The sequence below is a fragment of the Phalacrocorax aristotelis genome, chromosome 2 (genome assembly GCF_949628215.1).
Source record: "Phalacrocorax aristotelis chromosome 2, bGulAri2.1, whole genome shotgun sequence".
Taxonomy (NCBI): domain Eukaryota; kingdom Metazoa; phylum Chordata; class Aves; order Suliformes; family Phalacrocoracidae; genus Phalacrocorax; species Phalacrocorax aristotelis.
This window is the reverse complement of record NC_134277.1, coordinates 101262343-101276527: the sequence shown is the minus strand read 5'-3', so window position 1 is coordinate 101276527 and position 14185 is coordinate 101262343. Positions and strand designations below refer to the sequence as shown.

The 14185-nt window shown below is 39.7% G+C and overlaps 1 protein-coding gene across 1 annotated transcript in view; it reads right to left on the bottom strand.

Moving 5' to 3' along the window:
• TEX10 (testis expressed 10) overlaps window positions 1-14185 on the bottom strand; it is a 60115-nt gene that overhangs the window by 35671 nt on the left and 10259 nt on the right. The window contains exons 5-8 of the mRNA XM_075084520.1: window positions 13305-13548; window positions 11133-11245; window positions 8645-8883; window positions 2812-2947 (exon numbers count right to left, since the gene is read on the bottom strand). Coding sequence (XP_074940621.1) covers window positions 2812-2947; window positions 8645-8883; window positions 11133-11245; window positions 13305-13548 — 732 coding nt within the window. The remainder of the gene's footprint in view (window positions 1-2811; window positions 2948-8644; window positions 8884-11132; window positions 11246-13304; window positions 13549-14185) is intronic.

The following is a 14185-nucleotide window of genomic DNA, read 5'->3' as shown; positions in this document are numbered from 1 at the left end:
ATTCAACAAGAGCAAGTGCAAGGTCCTGCACCTGGGGAGGAACAACCCCATGCACCAGTACAGGCTGGGGGCTGACCTGCTGGAAAGGGGCCCTGTTGAGAAGGACCTGGGAGCGCTGGTGGGCAGCAAGCTGACCCTGAGCCAGCACTGTGCCCTTGTGGCCAAGAAGGCCAATGGTATCATGGGGTGCATTAAAAGGAATGTGGCCAGCAGGTCAAGAGAGGTTATCCTCCCCCTCTACTCTGCCCTAGTGAGACTGTATCTGGAGTACCGTGCCCAGTTTTGGGCCCCCTAGTTTAAGAAGGATGTGGAACTGCATGAGCAAGTCCAGCAGAGAGCTACCAAGATGATCAGGGGGCTGGAGCATCTCCCTTATGAGGAAAGGCTGAGAGACCTGGGTTTGTTCAGCTTGGAGAAGAGAAGACTGTGGGGGAATTTCATAAATACTTATAAATATCTAAAGATGGGTGTCAGGATGATGGGACTAGGCCCTTTTCATTAGTGCCGAATGACAGGACAAGGGGTAATGGGCACAAGTTGGAACACAGGAAGTTCCAACTAAACATGAGAAAAAACTTTCCTGTGAGGGTGCCAGAGCAGTGGAAGAGGCTGCCCAGGGAGGCTGTAGAGTCTCCTTCCCTGCAGACATTTAAAACCCACCTGGATGTGTTCCTGTGCCCCCTGCTGTAGGTGTGCCTGCTCAAGCAGAGGGGGTTGGACGAGATGATCTCCAGAGGTCCCTTCCAACCCCTACCATTCTGTGATTCTGTGAAACAGAAACTGGTCTTCAGACAGATGAGCTTTTTCCCTCCTTGCCAGAGGATGCTGCAGTTGCTCTTGATTTAGTCTGGTCCAAGGAATGACCAAAAAAGCTCACAGAAAAGACATTCACTGAGTGCTACTAACACAGAAGTTCAGTGCAGTGAAGTAGTATGGGCTTCAAATGGTTGGAAGCTTGGAGTCTACAGAAAAGTAATTCTTGCCTTCTTCCTATATCACCTCACATAGGTCAGTGTTGAAGCCCGGCTGTGAGACTAAATAGCCTTTTAAGTCTCTGCCAGTATATATATGCATATATGCGTGTGTATACACAACACACACTGTATATGTGTATATACACACAATGACTATGCATTGTGTATCACAATTAGCAGTGAAGGTAATATTTTGGTCTTGATGTTAGTTAATTCGGAATCTTGTAATAAATCAAGTTTTCTTTCACAGGGCAACAATAGGATTAAAGCTCCTACCCAGCCTTTGAATCAGATGTACCTAAAAATAAACAGCTTCACTTAAATGTCCTTGGAAAACGTTCCAACATGAATTCTGCTCCTCTTAGAGTGCTCTTGACAAGCTTCTGAGAAAAAAAAAAAAAGGAGAGCAGCTGAAGGAGCTATGACATCAAACTGAACGGAATAACGTGAATGGCACCCAGGATCTATTGCACAGTCCACATCTTGAAGAAATGAAAAACCCACTTGTTTCTAAAAGGAAAAAAATGGATCAGTACAGTACGCAAACATTATGTCATCTTAAAATGTCTTGGCAGGCATAAGAGTAATTATCCTTTTTGCAAAGAATCTTTGAGATGTCGTTCTTCTGTTACTAAAAATGTCACAATTCAATGCAGAAGTCGAAAAGGAACAGCAGGAAAACTACTGCTACTGGCGATGTCTAAAGATAGACAGTTAAAGCTTTCTAGATAGTTACATGATCATGTGAAACTGTATGACATGCTCAAGACTTCCAGGTAAGTAGAGAAAACAGTGGTTACCTAACCTCAGGGAAATTAGTATGAAAAGATCTCTTTTTCACTGTAGGTGAAAAGAGGAGGGAATTTGGATATTCCCTAGTCTTTCTCTGGTCTTTCAAATTGCCTATACTTTTCATAATGTTCATAGGGCAGTGTTAGATATTTCTGGCTGTAGATCTAATGACATGTACTCGGGCATTACCACAGTATAAGATTTAAAGAAGGAAAAGAGTTGCAAAAGGAAACAATTCTCCCAGAGCTTGACTCTGCTAAAGAACACATGTACTTCTTGGGCCTCCAGTTTGATTTTTACCTAGTAGCAGAGACTGGTATCAAGGGTCTGATCATATGTCCCTTTGCAGTTCTCAAACAAAGTAGGATTCATGCAGCCTGATCTGTGTTTAAGGATTTTACATAGCTAGAACCAGATGACTTGGATGAAAAATACCTTCTGGAGACAATCTGGACAAATCTTAACACTAAAAAGTGTAATAAGAGCAATACAGAGAATAACCTCCTCTTACTTCAAGAAAGTCAGATATCTAATAAATGCATGAAACTGGGAACCCAAAGGGATAAGAACATTCTCTTAAACCTAGTCTCTGTAGAACCATGTACCCAAAACAACAGATGGATTTTCTTAAAGAAAATAAGTACAAGAGGCTAGACATGCGCTGCCAGAATGACCAAAGGCCATAAGTCACAAGTCCATTACCTCAATAATGGAGGCTGCAGTAACAGAAATGCTCCATGGCTATAGTTCCACAACCTTCACGCATCTACTGACTACCACACAGCCAGTAACAATGAGCTTGCACCAATGTACTTCAAGTTAAGTTTTAAATCATTAAGACCTATCTAGTGCATTAAGAAAAAACTAAGGTAATACACATCTCAATCTCACAACTCACAGAACTTAAACTTTCAAATTTCAGTGACACAGTGCCAAAACAGATTCAGGATGAAGATTTAACACATCTACATAGAAATTTAGTATTCTAACTTTTGAAATAAATATGCTATGTTGAAATGATAGGGAATACATAAATGATTTTTACCTGATTCTCTGAGTCCTCAAATCTTCTTTTTGGTAAACTCTGCTAAAAAATTTCAAAAGCAATGTCCGAACAGGAAAGAGGAGATTCCTTTGCTGGTATAGTGTATATACTGCTTTTATCAGAGGTTCTGTTGCCACTAGAAGAAAAATATATAAAAACCTGAAGTAGTGCTTCTTAATATTCCAATTTTATACATACATGCACACATACGCAGAAGAACTATAATCTGTATATGCAACTATCTTACATTTAATTCCATAGAGAAGTACCAAAATGTTTTAAAACAACTACTGGATGGACTGCTAAGCCATTGAAACAACATCTTCTTTTGCAGCTTGTCAAAGAGTCACACGAACGAAGAAAGACCACATGTAAATGAAAACTTCAGACCTTCTTGAAGACAAAGCAGTGCACAAATTGTGACAGCTGAGAACCAGTAAAGTCCTGCTTCCCATTGCTATCTTCCTGTGCTGGTTTTGGCTGGGATAGAATTAATTTTCTTCACAGTAGCTAGTATGGGGCTATGTTTAGGATTTCTGCTGGAAACAGTGCTGATAACACAGGGATGTTTTAATTTACTGCTGAGCAGTGCTTACACAGAGCCCGGCCCTTTTCTGCTTCTCACCCCACCAGCAAGCAGGCTGGGGGTGCACAAGAAGCTGGGAGGGGACAGCCAGGACAGCTGACCTCAACTGACCAAAGGGATAACCCATACCGTATGACATTGTGCACAGCAATAAAAGCTGGGGGAAAGGAGTAGGAAAGCAGAATGTTCAGGGTTATGGCATTTGTCATCCCAAGTAACTGTTACACATGATGAAGCCCTGCTTTCCTGGAGATGGCTGAACCACCTGCCTGCCCATGGGAAGGAGTGAATGAATTCCTTGTTTTGCTTTGCGTGTGTGCATGGCTTTTGCTTTACCTATTAAACTGACTTTATCTCAGCCCACGAGTTTTCTCACTTTTACTCTTCTGATTCTCTCCCCCATCCCACCGGGGAGGGGGAGTGAGCGAGCAACTGTGTGGTGCTTAGTTGCTCGCTGGGGTTAAACTATGACACTTGCACATCCTTTTCCATTAGTGCAGTAACCTTGCACTGATTTTCTCTTACTTCTCACCTATGCTCACCCAAACCACACTTGTCACAGTGCCTTCAGCTCTCTCTATACTATCCCTTTCTCCCTGCCACACACACCAGCCTTACAGCTCTCCATGTCTTTGAACAAGCTGACTCCAAATCACATTTGCTGATTAACCAGAAAGTACATACCTTGAGAGGCCACTGGCAAGCCACTACAAAGAGAACTGCTGAACTTGCACTGCTACCTTCTCTCCTCCAAAGCTCGTCAGCCCTGTGTTATCACCAGACTTAAAAGAATGTATGTACGTTCTACCCTTATGCCAAAATCGGCCAAAACCAGCCAGCAAGTGCAGAAGTCATGATAGCATATTGAGAAAGAGACCATTTTCTTTGGAAACCAGATTAAACTAACTGGATGTAAAAATTAACAAAGCAAGTATCTGAGTTCAGAGAAGACAACTTTTCAGATGCTTTCCCCATTCTTTCCAGGCTTAAGAGATAGATGAAGGGTATGAAACCTTGACTCAATTTGCCTCAGAAGAGCTTGGGGTCCCAAGGAATTAATTTCTGTTAAGATATACCTAAGTAGCAGCAATCATTTCATTATCTTCATAAACCAAGAACGGGAAACCTTTGCCTTTCCATTCAGGTGTACAGAGCAGTCGTAGTAAGTTATGTATTCAAAAACAGATATAATGTGTTCCACACTGAACAGAGCTACTTCTGCCCACAGAAACAAGAATGCTCCATACTAAAAATGATTGCAGATCCAGTCAGGGGTTGGTCTTCATCAGTAAAACTCTTCTCTGGAAAGATATTTAAGTTATCATATAGAGATTTTCACTAAAACACACACTATAAAAAGCACCTGAAACAGCATGGCATGTTGGATGCACTCGACTCCTTAAGCAAACTAGCAGTAGTTTGGTACAGGCTCCAAAGGAGGTCAAGGCCTGAGGCATTAACAGCCCAAGAACTCCTCTGGTTTCAATCTGTTCTCTAAAAACCCACAAAGGAGCAGAGTGACACAGTGACCATCGATGCATATAAGCTTGGATCACCCAATTAACACATGAATACAGGACATTGCGGGGACAACGAGTCTCATGCGTACCTTTCCCCTTGCATGTAACTGAATACAAGCCAACCACTTTATTCCTTAAATATGACAGCCAAAATGCACCTTCTTCGAGTTCTCCCTGTTATGCAGCATGGCTGAAAGGTGGTGATCTCCCCTTGAGCTGGGACACCTCTCAAGGTTGCTCCTCGAGGCAGACACACCTTTTACCAATGGCAGGTCTTTGGTAAGCAATCAATATTGCACATCACCTTGTAGTATGGTAACTTTGATTTGTGCCTTGGTACCAAGTCATTGTTCAAACGATTGTGCCATACAATAATAGAGTGAACCTTGCCATCGAACTTTGTTAAGTCGCACTTTTACAACGCTATATTAAAACCACTTTCACTAATTGCTTTGATGGTAATTCTTAAGCAATCTAAATCACCCAGCCACAACACGTGGTCATACTCAAGCATAATACAGGGAGCCATTTAGAGTTGAAATCTAACGCATTTGTCAACAAAAACCACATCAAATATTAGAATAGATTTTAATTAAGATGAATTATTAAGTTCTTTTTATTGCATTAGGAGCATCAACTTATTCAATTCACATACTCCAGGTGAAGATTCATCTAGGACAGAGTTTCTTAAACAGAAGACTTGCTAATTCTAATTGAGTAACAATTACACATTTAAGTAGTTTTTAGCTATTTAATGAACTATAACAAGAAGTACATATTCTAAGTGTGTAGGACATTCAGCCACATTTCAATAACTCTGTGGCACGTTTAGTAAAGCAGGTACTCCTATTTGAATTGCTTCATATGAACAGGACAAGTTTAAAAACAATTTTAAAATGTGCTCTTAAAAAGTAGTACTTAAAAGATCCACGTTATATAGACTTCCAAAATGCAGCCAAAGTCCTCAAGATTTTTAACATTTCAGTTTTAATTGGCACGTGGCAAGCCTTCTTCTGAAGTGACTATGTGTGCTCTCTTCATTACTTGAAGAGAATTTATCAAAAATACAGTTAGCAGGCAAGCTGCTGCTGAAGTCATACCTGAGAAATGCACAAAAGGAGCAGACCTCCTAATTACAGAGAGTAGATCCAGAGTTCTGATCTCAGAATAGGCAACCCTGAAAAACGTGACTGCAAAGATACCACCGTGCTTTTGCAGCATAATGCACAGGAGGTTGACTGGGGTCTTATTTAATCTCTCATTCATTAGCTGTTTGGTTTTCTGTCTAAATTTCCCCCCCTTGATTTCCACTGCATTCTAAAAAAACTATTTTTTGTAATGGTTCATTTTTTCCTTTTGCATTGTCTTCTAAAGAAGACATAACCCTTCCAAGCCCTTAATCTCAATGTCAGGTAAGCTTTTAATAAATCAGAGTTTTAATTTTGGTATGTTCTTTCTTTTACAGTATCATCTGACACAAGGAAGTTCAGAACCATCAAAACAAAAATCAAGGAAGGGAGCTCTTCTTCCACAGAATCACATAATGGTTGAGGTGGGAAGGGACCTCTGGAGGTCATCTGGTCCAACACCCCTGCTGAAACATGGTCATGCAGACCCAGTTCCTCAGGACCATGTCCAGACACCTTCTGAATACCGCTAAGGATGGAGACTCCACAACCTCTCTGTGCAACCTGTGTCAATGCTTGGTCACCCTAACAGTGAAAAAGGGTGTTCCTGATGTTCCGATGGAAATTCTGTGTTTCGGGTTGTACCTGCCTCTTGTCACTGGACAACACTGAAAAGAGCCTGGCTCCATCTTCTTTGCACTCTCCCTTCAGGTATTTACATACATCGATGAGATGCCCCCTGAGCCTTCCCTTCTCCAGACTAACAGTCCCAGCTCTCAGCCCTTCCTACTAGGAGAGATGCTCCGGTGCATTCATCTCTTCATGGCCCTTTGCTGGACTCTCTCCAGTATGTCCATGTCTCTCTTGTATTGGGGAGCCCAAAACTGGACGCAGCACTCCAGGTGTGGCCTCACCAGTGCAGAATAGAGGGGAAGGATCACCTCCCTCAACGTGCTGTCAACAGTCCTAATGCAGCCTAGAACACTACTGGCCTTCTTTGCCACAAGGGCCTGTTGCTGACTCACGCTCAACGTGGTGTCCACCAGGACCCCCAGGTCCTTTTCTGCCAAGCTGCTTTCCAGCTGGTCAGCCCCCAGCATGTACAGTAGATAGGCTTGTTCCTCCCCAGGTGCAGGAATTTGCACTCCTCCTTGTTGAGCCATCAGCCCATTTCTCCAGCATGTCAAGGCTCTACTTCCTCTACAGCCAGTAAATTAATTTTAATCTGACATCTAGTCAGGCTTTTAGTACTGCACAAGGATTATCTTGAAGGGATGACATGATTGTCCACACAAACAGATAGACTCATGAGGTCAGGAATTCCTACTTGCAGTGAAATTTCCAAACTTTTACTGGATCAGCAGACAAGATCCATACATATTAATATTTTGGAATTTCATTTAAACATTTTTTAAGCTTATTTATTTTCTGCATTCCTGAGGAAAATTATTGCACTAAACCAGCCACTTTGCTTAGAAAAACATCAGCCATTATGTACTATCTGGTAAAAGGTTGGTAGGCAAAGAAAAAAAGTGTTTCATTACAAGAAAAAGCGTGAAGTACCCTATTTAACAGACTAACAATAGTTTGGAAATTACTTTCCTGAGTAACAACTCTTCTGCTGTAGCTCAGCTGGTGAGGCAGGCACACCTCTGACTATGGACTATTATTTGCCGTCAGCAGGAAGCTAAATTTGGAGTGCAAATAGGAATGATTACTTATGGTCTTTGTCCTCAGGGTCACAGGAACAGACAGATTCCTAATTGAAATGGATCTGGAAGGCAATACTCTAACTGCCAAAATACATTTGAGGGACACATGACATCTTTTCATCTTACAACACTACCCATGAAAACAATCAATGAAGCGCCCTGCTAAGGGCAAAACATTTTCTATAAACTCTACTTGGCTGCATGGCTGTGGAATTCACTTCTACCAGACTGGTAAGACACAACAGACCCATGCCACCTTTAGACTTACTGAAAAATTTCTTTCTTAAAGAAGTCCTACATCAATCTCTTAACAGACACATCAACCAAGGTCTCATCCGGAACATAACCAAATAATACTTCAAAAGGAAAAAAAAAGCCAAGACAGAATACTGCAAGTCACAACGGGAAATATGTTTTCTCCTGGAAAAGGATTCAAATCAAACACATTGGAAAATATTGTACAGCAGCTTCCATCAGAACTATCCTGGCATTTCATGTCATCACAGAACTAGAACGGCCATCTGACAGTACTCAAGGGAGTCTACCAGCTACGTTAATAATTTTTAAAAAGGATTGGAATATTGATCTATCATACACCTCTCCATCCTAGTAATTATTTTTTTCAATGATGAAAACTCATCTTCCCATTTATAATAATATATTTAAGAATTACAAAAAGAAAATAGCTTAACAGCATTCCTAAAAATCAAGCAGTTTACAATGCTACACAGAGGGATATGACCATGGAATTCAATCTACCTTGATAGACAAAAATACATTATGATGTAACAACTGAGGATATAAGATGAAGTAACGTAAAAATGCTAGAGTAACTCAAGCTCTTTGTCAGTGCATAATTTTGCTTTTCAGAAACTACTCATATCTTACCTTTGTTTTGCTGTATTTGCATCAGCCTCCAAGTCACACCAAGCAATCTGTTCACCTGCTTGCTGTTCAGCTTGCTGCCATCCTGAAGAGTATCTGTCACAAATTTCCTTATCATGTCCAGCCAACTAGAATCCATCTGAAGTGTTGAAGTGCTTGCTAGTGAAACCATTATGTCGCACAAGGTTAAGTTCAGTAAAAGATGGTCTACACTGTTTGAGGGTGTCATACAATACTTGTTGCTAAGGGGGAGGGCGGAAAAAGGAAAAAGAGAAAAAATTTAAAAAATATTTTGTGCCTTTTAATATACATTACTTTGGTAGAAATTACACTATGTAAAAAAATTCTAACTGCTAAAGTTTTAAAGACAGTATGAATTTTAAGTCTTCACATATGAGACATGGGCACTCGAAAAATTTTGTTTTGCCACCAAAATGTCTATTTCTCACATTTACAGTGGCAGCAACAACCAAAGCTCTAAACTGTATCTTTGTAGCTGGCTTCTCCTGTTTGATGTTTTTACTTTGGCCTAGCAGCACTTTTAGGTTACTGAAACCGGTCAAGGAAGGCTAAAAAAAAAATTTAATCCTTCACTTCAGTCTCCTCCGTGAGGAACCACATGGAATTTGTTATTACCACACAATGACAAAAAGCACCATGAACAGCAGAGAAGTCCATTTATGTACTTTTTTTCAAACTCATGTTTTGGTAACAGAAACACATTTCTTCGCCATCGCAATACCGTGCAGGACCACCCTGTTGCCCTGCACAGGTTTGAAAGACAAAATTAAGGGATATCAAGAAAAGGAATCAAGAGTATTGCAGCTTTCCACATAACGCTAGAATTTCTCTACTTGCTGATTAGTCACTCACAGTATACAAAAACAAACAAAAAATTATAGCATGACTACATTTGGAACACAAAGTAGAACTGTGAAAATGAAATAGCAACAAGCACTTTAACCTGCACTAACCTAAGGGTATTCACCCTTCAGTTCAGAGCCAACCATTACAATATCAGTAAATAAATCTCAACCTGTGGACATCACTTATACATGGCATAAATGCTAACAACTTTTTCATGTTCAGAATATGTAGATACTAAGCACTATTAGTAGTATTGTGGTAAACTTCTGCAACATTTTGCAATCTGGACAAGGCAGGAAGCCTCAAGATGCCATGCAAGGTTTCCAAATGCAGGCCTTCAACGCGATATATTGGTAAGCAAGGAAAACAAAGGCAACTATTTTTATTTTCATGGCATGAAGCTAAGCTTCCAGAAGTCTTGAAGTAGCAGTCAAAATAGTTTCACAGATTACTTCCCCTGGATGTATCCAACAATATATTTATTTTAAAGGGCAAGAACGGGGCAAAACTTAGCAGCGGAGTGAAGAAGGATCAACAGGTATGGTTAGCCAGGCTGTCACCTATAAAGACAAGCTAGTTGCATTGCCTAACTACTAATTCTGAGAATTCCAGTTTCAAGGAAGGGTGTTCAGGTCAAAATATGGAAAAGCAAAACACCTTTTGGCTTTATGAACTTAATAGGTAAGACCTGTAATGAAAGTATTTAAAAAAGAGCTATGCTGTACCTCTGATCTATGTGCCCTTCCAGGAAGGGAAAATGCAACAGTCAAAATGTCAAATAGGATTTCAGCCTCAAGTATACCTGCACCATGGTAGACCCCTAGTATAGGAAGAGCTGCTTCTACCACTACAGCTCAATCTGCCACGGCACAGTTTGCAAGTATTTGAAACCAAGACAGACATGGGCTGGTACCCACTGTACACTACAGCAGTGTTTTATATGGACTGCAGTGGCACGGTATGACTCCAGAACATACTTTGCATGAATATAGTCTCACATCTGGGAGCTGAGAGGTGAGACAACCTGCTACCGGCCTGTATCAGAACAAAATTGGTGCAACCACTCTGCCAGCTCAATAGTGAAGAAACATGTGAGCGTTTGACTTCTCCTGCTCCAGTAGAGCTTTGCCTTACAGAATAGGTACAACGTGTCCTATCTCCCCTCCTAGCTGTATTTATCCAGCCCTGTAATACAACTATAGAAGAGTATATGTGGGTGAAAAAAAAGTTTTAACTATGCTTCAATGTAATTCAGCAGTCAGCTGAAGAAAATGTGCAGAAATATTAATCTAGTCCAACTAACACAGATCATCGTTTAGCAAAATGTGAATTCCAGGTCAAGCGTTCAATAAAATACTTTCATTTCTCTAAGGCAGTATTTCAATTTCTACTGGAGGCTATTCAGATAACTACTTACACAATACTTCTAAAAGGAGCAACCAAAACTTCTCAATTCAAAGCAGTGCTACCTTCCTGTAAAAATTTCCCTACAGATCTTCAAGGACTACACAATAAAAAGTTTTCTTTTTCAACAGTAAAATCTTAACACTGGATAAAGCATAACTCACATCGTCTCACTTATCTTATAAATTAAAAGCTGTAACAACACTGATTTTATTCTTACCCTTTGTACAAATCTTTCTTTTTGTGCTTCACTGTTTCTTGTAAAGAATAAGGAAAATGACGCATGAAGTGGTGCTTGAAATCAACAAGGTAATTCATTCGAAGCCATAGTTCCTGTTAAGGAAAACAGATAAGACAGAAAACACAGTAGTAAGTGAAATACATCAATGCAATCATCTTCCAAAATCTGTTATTGGAATCAAAGGAAAACCAGAACTTCAGCTTCTGTTCGCAAGTTTTCATATACATGTACTTTCAGATGTAAATGTGAAGTGTATGCGCATGAATCTGAAGGTCCACAAACCAAGGGAGTGAAATTATGATAAGTCAAGGTTGAGTGACAACATTTAATCTAAACCAGACCACTGTATTTTCTTAGCACATATTAATGTGGGTGTCTGCAATATTAAACCAAGTAAGTTACAGATGTGAATTGAAAGTGCTTTTATATCAATTTATTAGGGTACTTAAAATCAGAATGTACTCTGATTTACTGGTAGTGACTGTCCTGAGTTTTCCATTAAGACATATTCTAACACTGATTTCATCTTCCTCCATCATTAGTGTACTTGTAGTTCAAAGCCCACTGACACAAAAAGTTTCCCAGTAGAAAGGCCATCCTCACAGAGGATTTTTTTCGATATTTAAAAACAATTTTGGTTTGTGGGTTAGCAGACACTCAGTTACCATTCCACAAACTGTCCAGCAGAACTCATCACAAAAAAAAACGGCACTGCTATCAGATTGGTCAGACAGAATAGTCTTTTTGATATTCAAGTTAAGAACAGAGAACGACCATTAAACTATTTCAAAGATTAACAGGTCTCCAACTAGGCATATTCGCAGTTTTCCAAAGTGTCTCTAATAACCACTTTGGCCCATAAGCCCAAGGTCTATCAAATTAGAAAAGTTACCATTTTCAAACTGAGCCATTTGAATGCATTTTATATATAAAGGTAACTACAAAAGAAACAATAAGATAAACAGTTTATCTTATCTAAACTGCAGTTTGATAAAAAAATGGTTTTATGGACATAAGGGTGGTAGTTTGTTTTGGTTCCCCCCCCCCCAAAAAAGACATCTTAAGGTCATGATGCAACCGCATGTACCTAAAACAGCTACATCTTGACACAGGAACTCTCCTTTCATGTGGCTGAAATGCAGGCACCCTGTGGCTGAGGGCAGCAGCTCTGCAGTACCCTAAAGAAACAGGGCAGGAGCAGCAGGCTGTCACAGATATTTAATTGGCCAATGGCCTGCTTTCTGCCTGCTTCCAAGAGGCCTTCTAGGAAAGATGAAAGTGGAACAGCATGTTTTGTTCGGACACACTAAATCTATCCCTCCGGTTGTGTAAGTTGGGTAACTCTGGTCTAATGGAATGATTCCACAAATGACTTTCAACAATTATTCTATATGTACATTTTTGTTTAGCAAATGGACCTACAGTCCTATACAATGGTAAAGACCTGTCAAGACATTCCTTCCAACTACTCTCAATAGCCAAAATGGAAAGTGAAGAGCATTCTCTTTCCAGTTTGCAAAATCTTTGGTAGAGCAGCAAAAGTTAAAAAAAAAAACAGCAATTAATTTATCTAAGTAGAAGACAGTAAAACAATTAGGGGGAAAAAAGCCTTCACGGATAGTGTCCAAAATTCTTATTGAGGTTTTGATTCTATGTCTTGTGATAGTACCAATCATGACACAACATCGGTTGCACCAAGCAGTTACAGGATCTCATATCACTGTTACCCCCTCTCTTTCCAAGGCTTTTGGGTTTGTTCATTTCTAACCCACCCCCCTCCCCCTAAAATTTTTCAACACATAAAAACAAGGAACAAAATTCCATTCCACACCTAGTTCAAATCTATATTCTAGAGGTTATCCAGGAGACAAAATGCTCCTTTTCTCCAATGCCACTTTCAGTTTCAAAAGCTTCTGTGCTGCAGTCAATCTCCAGGAATCCTTCTTGACAATCGGTAAACTCATTGCTCAGTTCAACAGATTCTTTTCTGGAGTAAGATGACTCAACAAAATCCAAAATCAACTTCTACTCAAAACCTAGGATTTTTCTCTCTCAATAAAATATTTCCACTACTTCCAATACCAAATCACTAGTTTCCGATGAAAACAAAATGAACTGTCATTATTATGCCATGGATCACTTCTCCCTTACCATTTTGTATGTTTCATCATGTCGCTTTGTGAGTTTCCATAATAAATGTATTATACTAAGCACTTGCTGCATAAGCTGCTGAGATTCTGATTCCAAAAGGTTTCCAAGAATGGGAGCTGATTGTGCAGGAGATGCTTCAATCCAGCACTCAATCAGTAATGGAATTATTATCTCAATGAAACCTTTTAAGTTTTCAGCCGAGGACAGGCCTTTTTCTGCACTGTCCATTACGCTTGCCAGAGACCTAAACGACAAAAGCAAAAAAAGAGATAAAGATCACACCTTTAAAAACAGATTAGAGCAATACCACCTTCCTGCTTTCTGAAAAACAGGAAAAATTACCTTTTTAATACATTAAATGTTTGCTTGCTTTCCTGCTAGATATTTCAGTATGGAAAAAAGGGAGTTCAAACCATCTACAACAAACCTGCTCCCAACTCTCCCTGCAAGTTTATGTGCTTCTGTAACAACTTCTTAGATTTCAGTATTTCTTCCCCCATTGTTATATGTAAAGTCTATATAGTGGAGAAATATGATTTGCATTCTCAGATCACCTTCAACCAAGAGATAAGAATTCACTGTACTCAGCACAACAGAATAGAAAAAAAGCTTTAAGCTCCTTGAAGCAAAATAATGAAACTGACTACAAAGTGTGGTCAAATGTATGAGGTTTATTACAGTTAATAACCATCTCCAGCTATAATAAACATAATGGTTGTTCATATTAATAGGAAAAAAACAACACCATTCTGCAAAAAATATAACTTTGCTTCCCACCTGATGCCTAACTATAATGCTCTGAAGAGCAACTAGCTGGAAAATTAATAAAATGATCTGATAATGAAGTTAAACAAAAATTACCAGAAAATGAAGAGATACAT